This window comes from Zootermopsis nevadensis, unplaced genomic scaffold (genome assembly GCF_977971745.1).
Source record: "Zootermopsis nevadensis isolate Lab colony 2312 unplaced genomic scaffold, Znev_1.0 Znev_ptg000010l, whole genome shotgun sequence".
Taxonomy (NCBI): domain Eukaryota; kingdom Metazoa; phylum Arthropoda; class Insecta; order Blattodea; family Termopsidae; genus Zootermopsis; species Zootermopsis nevadensis.
The window spans coordinates 9,824,411-9,844,929 of NW_028259142.1; the positions used below are offsets into that span (position 1 = coordinate 9,824,411).

The window sequence follows — 20,519 nt, forward strand, 5'->3', positions numbered from 1 at the left end:
CCAAATGCTTGCTTTAGCATTTCATAGGTTTCCGTAGCCGTTTTGGCGAGTCTTTGGCAAAATTTGATGCACACACCATTCCGAAATCGCAGGAGGGTCGGTGTAATGCACTACCAAAACGCCCGTAACTAAGAAACAAATGCTAATTCGATGATGCCGGCTGGCACACTGATTCACTATGAACGTAGGCCGCACCCCCTAGCGGCAGAAGCTCGTACTACATCCGGTTCGCCCTCTATTGACACAGTCTGAAAACTTTCCGATCGCACCTCGTATACTGATCAATCTGCTCATTAACCTCAACACATTATAGTAAACTATCCTCTAGTTCATACAGCTTAACAGTTATTCTTCTATAAATTACAGCAAATATCGGATCACAGGTCACAGAGTGAAGTACTCAACTTAACCATTCATTATGGAAAACAATTCACAGAATCACAAGGGATGTGTTCAAAGCTGAATTAATCAGGTAATATAAGTCACATGCACATATTCTGATATATGAGATGCTTTGTCTCCATTGGTCTTTAACTTTGTGTTACAAAATGCCATCAGGAAATTCCAAGTTAGGCAGGAGGGTTTGCAATTGAATGGGATACATCAGCTATTGGTATATGCTCAAGATGTTAATTCACTGGGTGACGACAAAAATACAATAAAGAGGAACACAGAAGTTTTACTAGAAGCTAGTCGAAGGTGGGGCTAAAAGTAAATTCAGAAAAAACTAAGTACATGTTAGTATCTCGTCATCAGAAGACAGGCGGGCAAAATTATCTTAGGGTGGCTAATAAATCCTTTGAAAGTGTGACAAAGTTAAAATATTTGGAAACAATAATAACAAATCAAAATGATACTCATGAGGAAGTTAGGAGGAAACTAAATTCCGGAAATGCTTGCTACTTCTCAGTTCAAAATATTTTGTCTTCCCGTCTGATTTCTAAGAACCTGAAAATTAAAGTATACTAAAAAATAATTTTGCTTGTTGGTTTGTATGGGTGTGAAACATGGTCTCTCACTCAGAGGGAGGAACACAGATTGCAGATGTTTGAGAATAGGGTGTTGAGGAGGATATTTGGGCCTAGGAGAGAAGAGGATGGGGTATTGTGAAAACTGCATAATGATGAGCTTAAAAATTTGTACTCTTCCCCCAGTACTGTCATGGTGATTAGGTCAAGAAGAATGAAATGGGCGGGGCATGTGGTGCACATGGATGGGACAAGAGGTGTGCACTGGGTATTGGTTGTGAAGCCAGAGGGGAAGAGACCGCTGGGGAGACTTAGACATAGATGGGAGGATAATCTCAGGCAGGATCTATGGGAGATAGGAGTTGAAGGAGACTGGATTTGGTTGGCCCAGGACAGGGTCCGGTGGAGGGCTTTGGTTAATTCGGTGATGAACCTATGGGTTCCGTAATCCAACTAGTTAGTTAGTTAGTTGTGACCTACCTACAAATATTATTTTGAAGTTTGATTAAAATTGCAGTAGTTTAACCATTTCAGTCTAAATACACATTTTTGTGAATTTAAAACACCATATTTTCTGCCCTTGGGTTATTTACCTTTATTTAAATATTCCAGAGTAGATAGGTTAAAAATAATTATTAATTAATCTGGGAACATAACTCCACATGAAAGCATGAAAAGCAGCAGAAGTGAAGACTCTAATCTGTGCACAGAAAATCTGCCATGTATATCCAAACAGGAATCATAATGCTAAAATTATCATAAAAATCAGGGCCCAGTGACTTATCCCTATACCATCATGGCTCCTCATTTTTAACAGAAAACATACTCACATGCTCTGATGTCTCTGAGATCTGGCGCTTTGTGCTGCGGAGTGAAAGTTGTAAATTGCTATGACTTGGTATGCTAGGTTTCGAGTCACTATGGTGCTTCTCCTGATTGTTTTCTGTGTCCGTTTCCAGACCAAGCTGCTTGGCAAAATTGAGACCTGAGTTGTGCAGCTCAGCATATGTGCCTGTTGCTTCCACCATACCCTAAAAAACAAATATATTATTCATATGTGGAAACTGACATTTACATAAAGCACCAGCACTCTTTATTATAAAAGTGGAAAAAGTCTACCTCATTTAGAGAGTCATGTCAACACCAGTGATACACAGCTTATTTCATCATCAACAGAAAATTACGAAGTTCTGTTTTGAACAAAATACCAGTATTCACACACAAACTATTTTCAACAAAACTCTGGTATTTAAACATTGGTGGGAAATTCAAACATATTGGGCTGCATGAATGGTAAAGGTATTACAGGCTGCATTATTCAAAATTCTGAAATCATCAATATATACATGAAATCATAATGTTAGTATATTACTTTTATTGTGAATTACTAATGCCTTACTATTTTGGTTAAAAATAATATGGAAGCATGTTAAAAAGTAATACCTCCTATTTTTTCTTTCTCATAACAGTAACAGATATTTCATTGGTACTGTTCTTGAAATTTATTCTGTAAACAACTTCTTCTCAATGTAATCACCTCTACAGTACATACATTTCCACCAACAATCAGGTAGTTCAGGACTCTATCACAAAAGAACTGTGCACCTTATTAATGGAGCCACATCTTCATCACTGTCTTAACTTCATCGTATGACAAAGTTGCACAAGAATTCATCACTTTCACATTCTTATCCCCAATGAAAATTCAGGGAACCTGCTGTGAGCACATATATATCATTATCTGGAATCAGAAATTACCTCCTGCACTTGCACACATGAAACAGCATTTTGTTTGCTACTACCTGCTAAGAAACATGTTAATTCTACTTGATTATCAACACAGTTTCAATGAGCCTCGTTGATTGCTGTTCATGGCCTGCCTCTATGTTGTTCGTCATTCCAGCTGGCATATCAAAGGTTTGCACAATGGACATGTGCATTCCAATGTCTGTTCAACTGTAAATTTATCGCCCTGATGACTGAGGCAGTATAACCTCTTAAACATAGGTGGAAATATACCAGACTATATGGTGCAATAACCCAGAAGATAGCAATCTTTCCATCATTTTAAGTTCTGTTTCACATTTTCCACAGATTCATCACATATAAATAATTTTTAATGAAGACATTTTTGTGGTCTGTTAGATTTTACCATAATGTCTGTTGTATATATATAAATTTATTTTTTTATGAACATCTTCATATATTAGTCTGAATATTACAGATGTAACTATAGATCATGAATGATTTCAGATACTAACATTATTAAGGATGACTATTTTGTCCACTGTCTGAAGATACTGCAGTTGGTGTGTCACCAGCACGCGAGTTTTACCATGCAGGAAGTTGCAGATACAGTCATCAAACAGGTGACGACCTACATGGGCATCCACTGCAGAAAGTGGGTCATCCAGTATATATAGGTCAGCTTGCTTGTAAATAGCCCTAAAGTATGGATGTAACACTGAAAGTCAATATTTATAAATAGATGCAGAAGGAAACAAAATTAGTAAGGCAAAAAATTAGTTCAGTGTACAGAAAGAGTAATGTTTTGTATAGCTAGACGGTAGTGCAAAGAGAAATTGATACATAAAAGCTGTGGACTGCAAGACCTGTGTTAAGTGGATAGAGTGATGTAAAGTGATCAAAACTCAAATATTCATCCAAAAGTCAATGGTATCCATTCTTAGGATGCGGTCACACTGCAAGCATATTTGCGCGAATTGACGGTCGAGCGATATCGCGCGAGTACGGCCGAACTATCAAACACGTTACAAGGTATGTAACTGGTCACACTGCAAGCGAAGTTATCGCGCGTATCGCTCGTTGTTCAAACATGTTTGTTTCCATTCGCGTGAAGAGATGGATACTGAAAAATTAATTCATCTTGTGTTCAATGAGAAGGCTTTGTGGGACCAAAAAATGAAAACTTATCACAACAGAGAGGTTTCAAGGAAGTTATGGCAAAAAATTAGTGACTAAATATTGCAATTTAAGTTTATTACAAACTCTTCCTTGCCACACCAGTACAAATTCTACATTTATGTTTGTTGAAGTAGGGGATTGTGTGTGGCACAGATAATTAGTGAACGTTGAACTGTTGGATAATTTTATCTTCACTACTGTTAAATAGTTTTTAAATGCATCCCTGATGTCACAAGCCTGTTGTGCTGACCTATTATTTGATAGTGATTGTTTATATTTATTATGCTTGCATTTTGTGGTGTTGACGATGTGATGTGATAGATGGATCATAAATACTTTCCTTCTCAATAATACTATTATGTAACAAGCATATGCACTTTACGATTAAATCAGCTTTATCTGGTTCAGAGTAATTGGCTACAATTATACCGAAGGCACATTCTACTGTCCTCGTGCTCTGGAGAGTCTGTAATTATACACGTGTTCTTCCCTTGATAAATCTCTTTTTAAATATGGTTTCATCAGGTAAGTCTTTAAAGGATACGCGTCATCACCTAATAAAACATGAGGAAGTGACACATCAGTTTGAGGAAGATTTGCATTTTGTGGCAATTTCAATGATCCATTTTCGAGGGATATGTAAAAACTTGATGCAGCGAAGGTTCCTCCATCACTCTGTTTTCCGTGCCAGCCAATATCAACACACACAAATTTATAGTTTGCGTTACATACAGCTTGCAAAACAATGGAAAAAATTGTATGTAATTATAAAACTGCGACCCGATTTTTCTGGACATTTCAAACGGATATGTTTCCTATCAATGTAGCCCACAGAATTAGGAAAATTTCATCTATCAAAGAATTCAGCAGTGTTCTGATGGTTATATACAGTTTTGGAAATTACTCTGCTTTTTTATTGCTTCCTCAGTAGCATTTAATATGTACTGGTATGTATTCAACGACATCCTGTAATAGTCATGAAAGCAATTTATCAAAACTTGTGTGAAATTCACTTTCACTTCTGTCTTGGTAAATATCATTCATCCAACATCGTCGTGCGTTTCTTCCAGCTACTAAAAACTTAGGCAAACAGTTCTCTTCCTCAAGCTCCATTTTCATACTGAAGGCTCGCACCACAAACGTTCGCGCGATGTCGCTTGCAGTACTACCACTATAAGTTCGCCTGAACTCGCTCGATAACGCCCAACAATTAATTCGTGCGAATACGCTTGCAGTGTGACCGCAGCCTTATGTACAATTCAGATAAAACTGTTATTGAATACAGTGCATTCAGTGATAAGCCAGAACACTTTCCAGTTCCTGGAAGGAACTGCATGGCTCACTGTCCAAATGTTGCAACATTCTAACAATACAAATCAAGAATTACTCCAAGAAACAATAAAATCAACTTATCTGTTCTGAAAATATCCCTGTGTACACACATGCACCCTCTCTACCATTTAATAGGTTAATAGGTTAGATCCTGTGGAACCTCCAAAAATTTTCCTCAAATGTTTTCCTTTAACTCTTCTGTATCGTGGTTTGCTCTGTAGAATTTGTATTTCAAATTATCCCATAAATAAAAGTCACATGGGGAAGATCAGGTGAATATGTTGGCCATAAACCACAACTTATTATTCTGTCACCAAACACCGCTTGGAAAGTTGTAATGTAGGCAGTTGCTGAATCCCTTATCCCTTGGCCCTTTTTTTTTTGTCTAGTTTTTGTTCAGAAAGCATAAGAATTACCATTACTTAACATGATGTTAAATACAGATATACTGTTGTGTGTGAATAATTTCAGTAGCAGTTACCATTTGTGCTTGGTGGTGAGTTATGTAGTTATGGTCAGGAGCTGGGAAGTGACAGTTGTGTTTCAATCCATCAATGATATACTGTAGACTGGCAAGTGATAAAAAAGTTTCAAATTCTCTCGTAATTTTAAAGACTGTATTTCTAGATTCAAAATGGGACACAAATGGAAAAGATCAAATACTTAATTTTTATAATTAATAGCTCATTTGAAAGTGGAAAACTTTTGACACTTTCAGTGAAATAATTATTATATTTGTTTACCGTCAAATCACAATAAAATAGTAAGATAATTCAATTCAATTCAATTCAATTCATTTATTTGAGTGCTTGGCAACAGCCAAAAAGGCCAATAACAGCCAAGCACTAACAATACAAAAAAATAATAAAAGTAAACATAGCTATACAAAAACAAATAATGAACTAAATTTATAAATGTACAATATAATAATGATAATAAATCAATTCCTTAATTTAATATATTGCAAAATAATGAACAGTAAATGAGCTAAATAATATGCCTAAAAGTGAAACATTAAAATAAAAAAACAAACAAACAAATGAACTAATTATATAAATGTACAATATACAATTCAATTCATTTATTTACGTGTTTGCCAAATTAAATACTTCAATTCTATAATTAAATTCTTTATTTAATGTACTCACCAACAGATGCTATAGCCAATTACAGGGCAACACAAACAAACAAACAAAATACAAAGACAACACAGAAAAAGGAAGAAAAAAAAGACATTAAAAACTTAATAGATAACATAAAAAGCAAATTTAAAGTACAAAAGTAACCAATAAGGTCCACTCTAGGTATTATCCCTTATGGAATAAGTGTCATCAAAAGAAACATTGATTATACCAAAAATGTCCAAGAATGTACAAACATAATTAGCAGCAAAGACACACCTGGCTGAAGGACTGTGTCTAAGCGCACCGCACACGCAAAACGTAGAAAATTCTCTTATTTGCCTTGACGGCACACGAATACCAACAGTATCCATAATGGAATTGCAATTTGTTTTGCCCTTAAAAACATTAATAAGAAATAAAGCATCGAGATGTCGCCGCCTGGAATAAAGTGTTCTAAAATTTAACGTAGTTAAAATCAACTCATATTTACCTGAGGTATTAAACTGAAAAAACCGGTAATTGCACAAACTGGCAAATTTCCTTTGAATATTTTCTAATTTATTAGAATCAGTCTGTGTAAGATTATTCCAAGCGACAGAGGCATACTCAAGCTTTGGCCTTACTAAAGCATTATACAAAACAACAAGACTGTCTAAAGAGGAAAAATTATATGTAATAAATCGAATAAGCCCTAATGTCCTAAGTGCCTGAGAATAAACAAAATTTACATGAGAGTGAAAGTAAAGTTTACTGTCTAATAATACACCAAGATCTTTTATACAGTCAGTACGGGAAATTAAAATACCACTTACAAAGTAATTAAAGTAAATACTGTTGGTTTTCCGTGTGAACGATATAATTTTTGTTTTCTCAACATTAAGTTCCATAGAATTAACTTCACACCACTGATGTACAGAATCAATATCGGCTTGAAGAGATTTGCAGTCATCCACAGAATGTATGTCCCGATATAGTTTCAAGTCATCAGCAAATAAGAGAAATTTCGAGAACTTAATTTTGTCACAAATGTCATTGATAAAGATATTAAATAATAGAGGTCCCAAGGTAGAGCCTTGCGGGACTCCAGATAGCACCGAGTAAGGAGAGGAAGACTGCCCTAAAATACGAATAAAGGCCGATCTGGATGATAAATAACTTTGGACCCACTTGACGTACTGAGAGGATAGTCCAAAATGATTAAGCTTTCCTAAAAGAGAGAAATGAGGGACTGAATCAAAGGCCTGTCTGAGATCGAAGTATACAGAGTCAATCTGACCCTGTGAGCAAACAGAAGGCTGAACATCAGTGAGGTAGGAGACTAAGTTAGTTACCGTAGATTTAGATTTGGAAAAACCATGCTGACTAGGGTGTAACTTAAATTTGAAATAACATGAAAGATGATCATGTACAATACTTTCCAAAATTTTGGAGGAATTATTTAAAATCGAAATGGGCTGATAGTTAGAAACTAAGGCACTGTTGCCTTTCTTAAAAATCGGCACTACAGCGCCTTGCTTCCAAGAAGCGGGAAAATCCCCTCTGAGTAGACTGAGGTTAAATATGTGGCATAAGAGTGGAGTAAATATCTCGGAACAGCCTTTAATAATGAAATTTGGAATCCCATCAGGTCCGGCACAAGTCGTCGAGCGAAGACGACAAATCGCCCATTTGACATCTGCATCGGAGATGGATGGAATATTAATAAAATCAGAGCAATTATAACCAGAATTATTCTGAGTGTTAACATAAGAAGAAGGTTTAAAAACACAAGAAAAATGGTCAGCAAAGGCTTCGGCAATTAATAGAGGCTCCGTAATAATTCTGTTTCCAACTACAATTTGGGTAACCGACTGATCATTCTTTTTGAATTTAGAAATATATTTCCAGAAGTGCTTAGGTTGAGATCTTAAATTTGCATCGATACGTCTCAACCAAACCAATCTATCAGCCTTAATAGTTATTTTAACTAGTCTACGATAGTAGGAGAAAATACTATAATCATGATCAGATTTAATTTTCTTAAATTTCTTAAAATACTGATTTTTCTTCTTGATATAATATATAAGAGAACTGGAAAACCAGTGAGGATAGGCGGAATTCCTTGGCTTAACAAGAGGGACAGCAAGGTTAATAGCCTCAGACACAGCAGCCGTGAGGTTTTCAACTGCAGATTCAACATAATTCTCTTTAAGAATGCATGACCAGTCAGTGATTCGCAAAGTCTCATACAGTAGCAAATAATCCCCTTTACTAAAGTTACGTCGAGGAAAAGTAATTGTATTATGGAAGTCTAATACTAGTTTAAAGTCAAGAACAAGAGGCTGATGATACTTATCAGGAGCGACCATCGGAGATTTTGAAACAGAAACCTTGTTCCGAGATGGTAACACTTCTGGATCTCTCCTCTGAACACATCTGAACCGATTGCTATTTCATATATGACTGGTATAAACATCAATAACACCACCTCAACAATAATGTTATATTAATAATATCTAGACACAACTTCCATAAAATATACTGAGAAAGATGATAAAATTATAAAATTGTAAAAACTATAAATAATTGTAATTTGAGTTTAAAAGTTTATAATTTACACCTGATGACGGTTTGATAAACCGAAAAATGTTGTGAATGTTCCGATGTAAATCAAATGCTCGATACGGAACATAAGATGATATTTTAATCATTTTAATTATCTTATCTTACTATTTTATTGTGATTTGACGGTAAACAAATATAATAATTATTTTAATTAATATCACAATATGACGCAGCTATACTATCTCACTTTCAGTGAAATAAATTACTTGGTTCTGCTGCACAATAACACATACATTTAATTACAGAACCGTCTTTTGATGACTTGGCAGACAATTTCTGAAAACTAAACTGCGATTTCTTATGGATTTATTACAGGACACTGGTCCCTTTGCTCTGACATATGAAATTTTATCAGAATTAATCTATTTATCTTAATAAATATTCTATGAAAAACTGCTTGTTAAAGTTGCATACTTGGTTTGTGTGTAAACACAATAGTGCAACTAACTGGGTAGAATTCTGGTAAACAACAAAAACAATCACACCTTGCCAGGTTGATTCTTGCTCTTTGCCCACCACTCAGAGTGACACCCCTCTCCCCCACAATGGTCATGTCACCATGGGGCAACAGCTGGAAGTCTCGTTCAAGAGCACAGGCCCTCACCACTTGTCTGTACCGGTTCCTATCCATGAGCTGCCCAAACAGGATGTTCTGCCGCACAGAGGCTGTGAACAGCCATGGTTCTTGCGACGCGTATGATACTGATTCTCCCACTAATATGGAACCGCTGATGAGAGGCAGTTCTTTCAGAACGGCATGGACCAGTGATGTCTGCAACAGCAGTAATATTTAAACAACACATGTACAGTATGGTGCATTTTGGTGTATCTCAATGACTCCCCAATGAACTACAATTTAAAGATAAACATTTTATTGGCACAATTTCACAAGCAATGTACAAAGTTTATTCTACAACACAAGACAAATATTGAAGTAATAAAATCTGATAGTAACATCAAAATATCTCACTCTTTATTTTCCGAATAACGTGTCATGGAGAAAAGAGACTTAACAAAAACTGTTCCGTTACAGAGAACGTTGCAACAAATGTACCAACATTTCCACTAACTTCTCAATATTGCAGTACAGTGATCAGAATTCCTGCTTCGCATTCACCTTGGCTGAAATATCAGTCCAGAATCTGGCCAATCTGTCATTCCAAAATATTGTGATATCTTAAACTAGGCCACAACTTCCAAGTCATTTTTTACAATTATCCTGCCAATCAATATCGCATAATATATGCAGTTGACAAAGTGTCATTAAATAGAGAAAAATGTTCACTAATTAACACAGTTAATCATCATTACTGATATGCCCACTTTAAAGGAATAAAGGACTCATAATAAGCATATTGCATCTGACTTGCATCCATGGGGAACGCAATTTGAGTCTTCGCTAGATGGTTGATCGAAGTCTGTTGTCCACACATTAATAATATTAATAAAATAAATTAATGATATGCCAAGGAAACTCCAGTGTCATGAATGTGACAGACCTTCCCTGATCCAACAGGTCCAATGACAGCCACCAGTCCTCCAGGTCTTACTTCCAGACTCACATCAGTAAGCGTGTTCTCAGGCAAGTCCTCAGTCCACCTGGCCATCACATTAGTAACCTTGAGACCTTTCTTGTCTGGAGTGTCACCACTATCTGTACTGTTTTCTTCTGCATATACACTAAATTCCAGAGCACCAGTCTTTGCCATCTCCATCTTGCATTCATTTCCAAGAGGTCTGCTTTTGTCACAGATTAAGTCTGTGGTCTTCATATCATTTGCAATGCACCTAGTTGCAGTAGTCACTTCACCATAAAGAAGGAATCTCTGTGGCAATAAAATAAACTTATGTTGAAATTAAAATACACATTCTTATCCATCTAATACTACACAATAATTTTAATAAAAAAACAAAAGAGTTATTTATGTTTACCTTGAAGGCAATTTTATTTACTTGTTAAAACTTTAACTCTCCTTAGCATTCATTTTAATATGAATGAAACTATGAAAGTTAAGCTAATCCTGTGAAGAAATTTCAGGGTGTGCATTTGCAGTACTACTTTACTATAGTGACACAGATGTCAATAAGACTGACACATTTTCAAATGATTCATCAATCTCATTTTGCTATAACTGCTGATGATAATGATTTTGTGGTATGATCATCCATTTCATCATTATACCTTGCTGCTGGTACAATACAACCTCTGGAATGAAAAAAGTTGTCTGGTAAGGGAAATAAGCTTAGAACAAAACAACAAAGCATGAAAATAAAAATATTGTACCAATTCTACAAACTAAACCTGAAGTTTTTGTCAAAGTACAACATAAAAACAAATAGTTATTTACTTCACAGAATTATGGATTTTAATTGTTACGTATATATCAAGGAAAACAAACCTGAATTCTCTTAACAGAGACAGCTCCTTCTGAGACATGTGCTATTGATCGAGGAAACTGATCAGTCATTGCCTTGTTTATGATATTCATAAATCCGGTTATCACAAACATCTGGGAAAAAGAAACAAAACAAATTATAAATACATTTGGTGTGACTAATTTAAACAAACAAATTATAAATAAAACAGTAGAGTTTGTTAGTACGGGATGTCATATGTAACACTCTAGAGTTGTCAGTTAAAAGAGAAGCTCTTTACAATATTTTGCTTGAATTTGGTTTACCTAAGAAGCAAGTCAGACTAATTAAAACATGTTTAAGTGAAACCTCTAGCAAAATTCAGAATGGCCTGAAACAGGTAGATGCTCTATCACCACTGCTTTTCAATTTTTCCATAGAATATGCCAGCAGCAAAGTTCAAGAAAACCAGGGCAGCTTGGAACTGAATGGGACACATCAGCTGTTGGTCTATGCTGATAATATTAATCTGTTGGGTGACTATACAAATGCTATAAAAGTGAAATATTATTAAGGGCTAGTAGGGATATTGGTCTAGAAATAAATGCAGAAAAGACAGGGTACATGATCATGTCTCAGCATCAGAATTCAGGACAAAACCAAAATATAAAGACAGCTAATGAGTCGTTAAAAAATGTGACAAAATTCAAGCACTTGGGGATGACAGGAACAAGTCAGAATGACATTCAAGAGCAGATTAAATTCAGGGAATCCTTTTTATCATTCAGTCCAAAATATTTTGTTCTCCTAATATCATAAAAACTAAACATTAAAATACACAAAACTGTAATTTTGCTGTTTGTGCTTATGGGTGCAAAACATGGTCTCTCACCTTGAGAGAGGAACATAGACTGAGGGTCTTTGAGGAGGATATTTGGGCCTGAAAGGGAGGAAGATGGTTCATGGAGAAAATTGCATAATGATAAGCTGTACTCCTCACCTGATATTGTTAGTGATTAAATTGAGGACCACAACTGAGTAATAATGGTGACTTTCATGATTAAAAATAAAACAAAATGTTTATGATAAATGTCAACTAATACTTCTGTCATGTAAAACATTCTTCAATATAAGAAATGGGGCAACATACAAGAGTGACAGAAAACTCACAAATCTGATGCTCCAAAATAGGATATTTAGAAACATATTTCTGAATAAGCCACTGAAATAAACCAAGTGCTGATAAGATACATGCATTGGCCATACCCTTTTCTGTGAAATACACTGTGCTGTTTCACTGCATATATTTGACAAACTCAGTATCAGCATTGTAATACTGTGTGACTCCAAGAAGCAATGACTCCACTACCTGCAGCCACAAGAGATGGATATTTTGTCTTTGCAGGTATACATGCCAAAGCACACACACCAACTCCTGGTTTTATCCCTGATGTTCAAAAGCACCTGCACTTCCTCTTGCCATGACAGTTTTAGCATTTCCATATTTCCAAATGTCATGAGACAAACTCCAGTGTCTGTTCAACAAGCTACAGCTTGACAAGTGATAACATAGCAGACTGTATGATTATATTCAAGATACCATTTAAAATAGAATACCCTAGCGCATATCTTCCATCACAAGCATGTCAATACAGATCCTGATTTACCACATGTACAAAGCAGTTGAAAAAGCAAAATGAAGTAATGATGGGATTCTAACAACACTCACTTGCACACCACAATCTCCGCATAGAACTCCAAGTATTGAGAAAATCATGCAGCCAAGAATAATTTGTTTTCCATAAACACAAAAGTCTCTCACCTTCTCAGCCGTTATCTTGTTCCCAAGTAGAGCGTATGACACTATAGCAATAAATATGGCAATCTTTGTTGAAAACTTTCCAATCAATAAGAGCAAACCACGCACATAAAGTGCAGCCCTAACTGTTTGAATTTCATTTCTGCAAGAAAAGAATAACTGTATCAGACATAGTAAATTACTATGGTGTAAATTAAATTAAATCCGTGGCGTAACAGCTCCAGAGAGCCAAAGCCGACTAGCTGACTGCTGGCCTCACGTTCACATGCCTAAGCAGAGGTGAACGATCATCCAACCAGATATAGGGTGACGTGTGGTCAACACAACGAACCCCCAGCCATTGCTAGCTTTCCTGACCGGATTACGCTACTCATTGTAGCTCCCCAATTTCCTCACGATGCTGGGTTGGCACTGGTCCCATACACTGGTCAAAAGCTCATGAGAAAATTTCTTCTCCCCCAAGACTCGAACCAGCGCGCATTCCGTATCACCAGTCCGAAGCATGATGCCTCAGACGGCGTGGGACACTATGGTGTAAACAATCCATTTAAAAAAAATCTATGTCAAATCAGGAGTGCATTTAAACATGTTATTATTACAATCCTAAGATAGCACTTATCTTCTGGAACATGTAGCTAGGGTTCACCTCCCACCATAACTATTGGGACTTAACCCTTTAATTTTTCCAGAATGACTCTAATTCCCAATCATATGACTTACACTAAGTGTGAAGTATTTAACTGGGTAAAGCTGAATTCGACAAGAATGTCCAACTCCAATGTTCTGAGAATAATCCTACAAAGCACATGCAAAGTGGTAGTTCCGACTCATTTATTTGTTAAGCTGGTAGATACCTGCAACACCTAAGCAGGAGTGAATGAATAATACTGAAGTAGATTAGGAAATTCTTGAATAGCTGAGAAACCCTCAACTTCACAAGGACTCTAGAATTACTTACACCTGGAATTCAGTTGTGGCCTTCATTGCAACAACCTGAATTGTCTGATCTCACTCAATATTTTGAAGCAGTTAATCAAAAAAATGAATAATTGAGTGCCTACTGTACATACAACAATTAAAGGCTAATTGTCCTGTTCATAATTGGTGAATAAGACACACAAATGGTCAGATAAACACAGATGCTTTGCTTCAGCATTAGAAGGTAAGTAGGCTAAATGCAGAGGTTAAGAGGACTGAAGGAAAACAACTGACAGACAAGTTTCTGCAGTAAGTTATTAAATTACTAAAAGGAAGTTACCTGCGAGCAACAGAGACAAGATAAGCAAATGGTTTCTCCCACGCATACATCTTGATAACCTGTATGCCAACAATGATCTCATTCATGAATCTAACTCGCTCATCAGTTCGCTTGGCAGTGCGGAGACGGAAAGTGGACAGCAACTTTCCAAAATATGCTGATAAATTGAAAAATACACAATTAACCAACTAATACAAATACCATGGATATAAAGTACCATAGCAGGGTTACTGCTTACTGGATATGGGACAATATTCAAGCTTTCTGATCTCGTAAGTCTACGAGTTTTAATCTTTACCTAGCATGTAAAATAATGATGCCCTATATATGAAATGTAAATGGCAAACAATCAGTGTTAATATGCTTAACCCTCCCTCAGGCTCCAATTAGGTTATAAATTTTGAAGTTTCATCAAATTCTTAAACTTACCATATTACATAAAGTAAATGCAGATCATGAACTAGAGGCAGAATTAAGGTTATCTTAGGATTACAGCAGTGTTTCATAAATTCTGCAGCAGTAAATGGTAGCAGTGTAACTTCCATAAAGTTGATGGGTTAAACAGACATCTTCATAGAGGCTTGGGTCATGTTATTAAAGGGGCTCATACATGTACTTATACACAATAATTTGTAGTTTCATGATTAGAATTTCCTCCAAATACACACCTTGTAATGGAATAACAAGCACAATGGTTGCAACTCCAATAACTGCAGCAAAGCCAATTTCACGCCACATCAGATATGATATAACAAGTGTTTGTAATGGACCAAACCAGAGGTACACAAAGAAATTGACACTATGGTCAAACCGGTTCACATCGTTGGACATAAGATTTACTGCTTGGCCTATAGTTGTTTCCCTCAGAGCTGTCTTAGTCAACCTCAATGCCTAAAATAGAGTTCAGAATTACAAAAGGGTTCATAATGTACAAGGCATGAATTTGAAAGTGCAATGTCAGAAATCCCAAACAATTGGCACAAAGAGTACAGAATTCTGAATCACCTCATAAAAGCTGTTTTTCTTCATGTCAACTATACTGCAATTGCTCAGGCTATAACTAAGGTAACTTGATCCTAATATTTTGTAAACCCTTTGATAGCAATGGAAGTTAAGTTTTACTACATTTTAAAAATCTGCAGGCTAAATAAACAATTAAAACAGGTTGCTTTAAACCTCCAAGTTCTAATATTCCTGTGTATGAAAACAAACTCAAAAGATTTTCGAAGCCATAATAATGTCACTTTTCAACAAACAAAGAAGTTAACAGACATTAATATTGATAAATTTAAAGTTCCTAGCTACACTGGTTATCAGCCACTACATTGGAAATATTTTGGACAGCCACCATAGTGTTCTTTCTTTTATAAAATAAGTGCCTTAATAATAATTTCAACTTTATAAAAAATCCTGCATTGTACAAAACCTTACAGACCATCCTACACTAGCAGTCTACTTTTATAAAGTGATTTTATAACACAATACTAAAGCAGACAGACAATCTTGCTTCAGATTTGTTGTGCTGGTGTGTGTGAAGAGGACTATTTCTGATGAAGCAGCATTCTGCTAGTCAAGGATGTAAATATGCATGACTCCTAAACTGGGGTTCAGATTCATCCATTTGACTACCTAAAGCATGGAGATTATCCTAAGATGAATGAGTTTAGTGCACTCTAAACACTCAGAAAAAAATAAATTATATTTGGACATGTTAGCTAATTATACTCTTCCATTCCTTGAGGTATCTGTCATCATCGTTCAGCAACACAGAACAACCCCCACTTACCACTAATATTTTGCAGCAATCACCGAATACCCAATGATGATAAATAACTGGGGGAGCAGAGAGATTGCTTTTAGCTTTGTGATTCACCCAGTTGTATTTCCTTGGGGTTACATAAAGAACAAATGAACTCCTCAAAACTAATACCACTACAAAAGTTAAAATGAAGAATATCAGCTGCTACAGCTAGTTACCTAAGATATGTTGGTGTACACATGGCAACAGTTCAGATAGAAATGGACCTAATATTAAAAAAATAAAAAATAAATTATTTTAAAAACCAAAGTTTAATCTTATCACATTCAGAAAGCATTTTAATCTAAATATGGCCACTATTTTATAGAATTCCTGTACACTATCTAGAAATAACAGTAGTTGGTAAGGATGCTATTGCATTAGCATTATAATGTACATAAAATCTGGACCCTGATGAAATGCTCATGTTTATTTTCTAATATTCTACTTAAAATACTGGATAATATAGTGCTGTAAGAAACTATAATATTATTTTAGACAATGTGAATACTGTAAATATGAACTGACAATTCTTTGAGGTATGAATGTCATGAAATAAAACATCTATTTATAATTTACCTATAGCACAAATATAATCAAGTTCCTGTTGAAATGCTACCAAGATAAGTACCAGACATTTCATCATGGCAAATCATTTCCAGCTTGCACTGTTGTCATACTGAGACTTAACAATTAATCAGATAAAATTATTCATGTAAAATTTCAAAGGTAACCTTATACCAAACTGAATAATGAATAAACCAATACAAAAAATTGCCCCTTAATTAAAACAGCATGTTTAAACTGAATTAACCACTTGATATTAACAACAAGAAAAAATTCCCCACTAATATTAATTTTTTGATTAAACAAACATTTTTGAATTCCTTCATTTTAAATTATGTTAATTCTAAATGTAATCTTATAAAATTTACTGATGTTTCATTGTTCTCTGTTAATGTCATGACAATTGTCAAGACAAACACAAACCTCTGTGACTGCCTGGGAAAGCTGCATACAACTTGAAGGAAGGCATTTGATGTACAAGTTACATGATTTCTGTCCTGGAAGCAGATTTACAACACCTAATGTTTTTCCTACTCAGTGTAAATTAGTTTTATCCTGCAAAAATTATTTCATACAGAATGTACATACATTGGTTATAATTTTACAGAGGACAAAATGTAGCAAACATTAATTACATTTTTGTATATAGTTTCACCTGCCTTTTAATTATATAAATCAACTCCTTAAATAAACATTTCCATTCTACAAATGGGGCAAAATCAAGATGTGTAAATACAAGAGAAAACAGTAGTAAAGTAGATGGATGTTGCCACTACACAGGGGAGCTGATGTTATCAGTCAACCCAGAGATGCTGTAAAGACAAATGTTCCATAGGCAGACCTTATGTGGCAAGCACCAGAAGGAAAGTAGTACTGGGGGCTTATGGCAACCTGGGTACATGGCAATACATAGCCCAGGAAGTACTTGAAAAGGGTGCCTAAAAGGCCCAGGTCTGGGTGAGAGCAATACCCTAGTTAAGAGGTTAATTTTCTTCAAAGACCCAGGGACACCACAAGACCTGGGATCTATAGGGGGTTATACCTATAGACACAAGATTTATGATTTCACCATTTGTGCAGACATTTTCTGGAACCAGATGATTTCTGTAAGATTCTTCTGAGTAAGATATTGTGTGTTAAGTAAACACATGACTACTGGAAGATCAGAAGAACAGTGATGCACAAAAGATTAGCTGATGGTCATAGTGAAAGGGTTACTTTGATGCCTACACCATTTATTTCCATACATACAACTTAAACAACAAGTTGTGTAATGATCTTATTTTACATTGAAGATTTCTGTCTTCTGGGTTATTGCGCTGTGTAGTCTGGTCGATGTTAACCAACGTTTCAGAGGTCATACTGCCTCCGTCATCGCCCTGATGACGGAGGCAGTATGACCTCTGAAACGTTGGTTAACATCGACCAGACTACACAGCGCAATAACCCAGAAGACAGAAATCTTCATACTCACCGCTGTGAGAACCTCAAGTCTTACATTATTTTACATTCTTGGTGTGTTCAGATCTTGGAGGTGTGTAAGACTGTTAGCTCTATTTTCATCACCACACTGACTACATGTTTTATCAAGGCTTAAAAATGTTAAGTTTTGGTTTGATTCATTATATTACCTCTCCTTTTTGCACTGCTAATAGTCTTGTGTATCGCCTTTCTGTGGCTCAAACTGCAAAATGAATCTTGGCTAGAACTCCAATACAATGACAAATTTGTCCACACTTGCAAGAGTCCGAAGGAAATAAGATGGCTGTCTTCTGGGATGTTGTGCTGTGTAGTTTCATAGGAATTGACTGATATTTCAAAGGTGCTTACTGCCTTCATCATCAGAAGTAAATACAAAGCACAGTGTCTCAGAAGATAGACACCTTCATACTTGCTGCTTTGACAACATGAAATCTCACTTAGTCCAAAGAAAATTTTCTACCTCATGTTATAGAAGATTTTTCTGTGTGTTTACATATATATATATATATATATAAAAATAAATACATATGAAGGTATTTTAGCTAGACTGAATCTTTCAACACTTTATTTCAGGTGGCAGTATCTACATGCCATTTTTCTTATTAATGTACTTAAATACAAAATTAGCTGTTCTTCCACATTTAATTTTCCCTGTGCAGAAATAACTACTAGGATAATTAGAGACTACTCTACATTTATGGTACATTACAATTTTAAGGTAAGTCCCTCAGCTAGATGTGATTCTGATGCCAATGTTTTTTGCAAGGACATAAACATTTTCTACAAAGATTATATTTCACTTATATAAATCATTTTTACATTAAATAAAATTATAGTTTCTTTTAATTTTTCTTTGTCCATATTCTGTAGGGTTTACATTGTGTGTTTGGATCATGTTTCTTATTTTTATTTTAAATGTATTGTTCCTTTTAGTGCTTAACTGTCAATTGCCTTGCTTGACTGTTGGCAAACACAAATAATTGAACTGATGATGATGATGATGATGATAAATACATTCTCAAACACCACACGCAATGCCAACTACTTCAGAAAAAAATACACTACAACACAGATTAGGTGGCCAGTTGCTGAATATTATAGAATAAATATGACAGAAGTATGTACTTGCCTTCCTATAGAGGAGGGAACAGAGGGAAACTCGTATTTTCATGCCCAAATGGAACATAGCCATCATGAATGATTGTCTCACAATTACGTTAACAGCTGAACATATCACAATGGCAGCAGCATACATGAATGCTGTGTTTCGGCTCATGTTGCTCTCTGGTGAGAAATACCGGATAAATCCTCCTACAAATAGGGGCTGAGTTACCCTGCACATTACAACAAAAAATGCATTACACTCTGACAGAAACATATTTTTCTAGTAGTTCATTAATTTATGGAAAAAGAAAATACACAGGAATTAGGTTAGCAAGGTAAATGCTTTATCACAGGTTTATTCATGCATATTTTCATTTAAGTCCACTGTAAGGTTTGAAACAAAGTATTACCTACCAAAAAAGCGGGCTGATGGGTTACCAGATATAACATTCACCCCATAAATTTCATTACTAGGTATAAAACTGAATTTCACAGTGATAGCTTAGCCTCCAACTATCCCTTTTCAACTGTCTGTGACTGACTATTAAACACATTCACAATTACCTCAAGAGCTACCATGCCCTGAAACTAAAGAGGCTCAGTGCAGGATCAAATGATATGCTTTAGCAATGAATATTTAGGTTCCAAAACATCTGGCCAGTCAATCATATAGTTAGTAGATGAAAACCTGGAAAATATGGAGTTATATCACTCACTTGAAGAGTAGTTCCTCAAAAGCCAATATCAGCCCAATGAGAATGACTTCAAGACCAAAGCATCTTCTGAGAACTTTAAACAAACTAGGTTTTCCATTTATGCCACCAGCTTGCTCCAGTTCCTGATTCCACAACCTGAAGCAATTAGTATTATGTACACAGTCATTTCTGTTTTTATTTATTCTGTAGTTCTCCAAACACACATTTACTAACAGTCTTATAAACATGAAAGGAGACACTGACACAAATAAGTTACCAAGTCTGAAAATGAGAAATTACAACCACATTCAGTTCAGTTCATACTCTATAAGGCATGTGTCTAGATGAAAATTAAAAATTTGGAGATTAAATGCTTATAAGACATGTTAGGATATGGCTCAAATCCATCTGGTACCAATTATTCTCACCAATGACAATTAATTGTGTCATTATTTATGGATAACAAACAAGCTGGAAATAAAAACATC

The 20,519-nt window shown here is 35.5% G+C and overlaps 1 protein-coding gene across 11 annotated transcripts in view; it reads right to left on the reverse strand.

Moving 5' to 3' along the window:
- The window catches only part of LOC110833910 (putative multidrug resistance-associated protein lethal(2)03659), a 46,202-nt gene that overhangs the window by 19,202 nt on the left and 6,481 nt on the right, over positions 1 to 20,519 (reverse strand). For 10 of the 11 annotated variants that reach the window (XR_015534389.1, XR_015534388.1, XR_015534390.1 and 7 more), the window contains 10 exons: positions 20,053 to 20,187; positions 19,362 to 19,566; positions 15,054 to 15,276; positions 14,386 to 14,542; positions 13,131 to 13,269; positions 11,353 to 11,463; positions 10,453 to 10,779; positions 9,439 to 9,725; positions 3,230 to 3,413; positions 1,799 to 1,999 (listed from right to left, as the gene is read on the reverse strand). Coding sequence is in view for 8 of the 11 variants with exons in the window: in XM_087346018.1 (XP_087202144.1) it covers positions 1,799 to 1,999; positions 3,230 to 3,413; positions 9,439 to 9,725; positions 10,453 to 10,779; positions 11,353 to 11,463; positions 13,131 to 13,269; positions 14,386 to 14,542; positions 15,054 to 15,276; positions 19,362 to 19,566; positions 20,053 to 20,187 (1,969 nt within the window). In the remaining 3 variants the exon portion in view is untranslated. Of the gene's footprint in view, positions 1 to 1,798; positions 2,000 to 3,229; positions 3,414 to 9,438; positions 9,726 to 10,452; positions 10,780 to 11,352; positions 11,464 to 13,130; positions 13,270 to 14,385; positions 14,543 to 15,053; positions 15,277 to 17,173; positions 17,248 to 19,361; positions 19,567 to 20,052; positions 20,188 to 20,519 lie in introns of those variants that run through there. The other variant, XM_087346020.1, reaches the window with a different exon arrangement.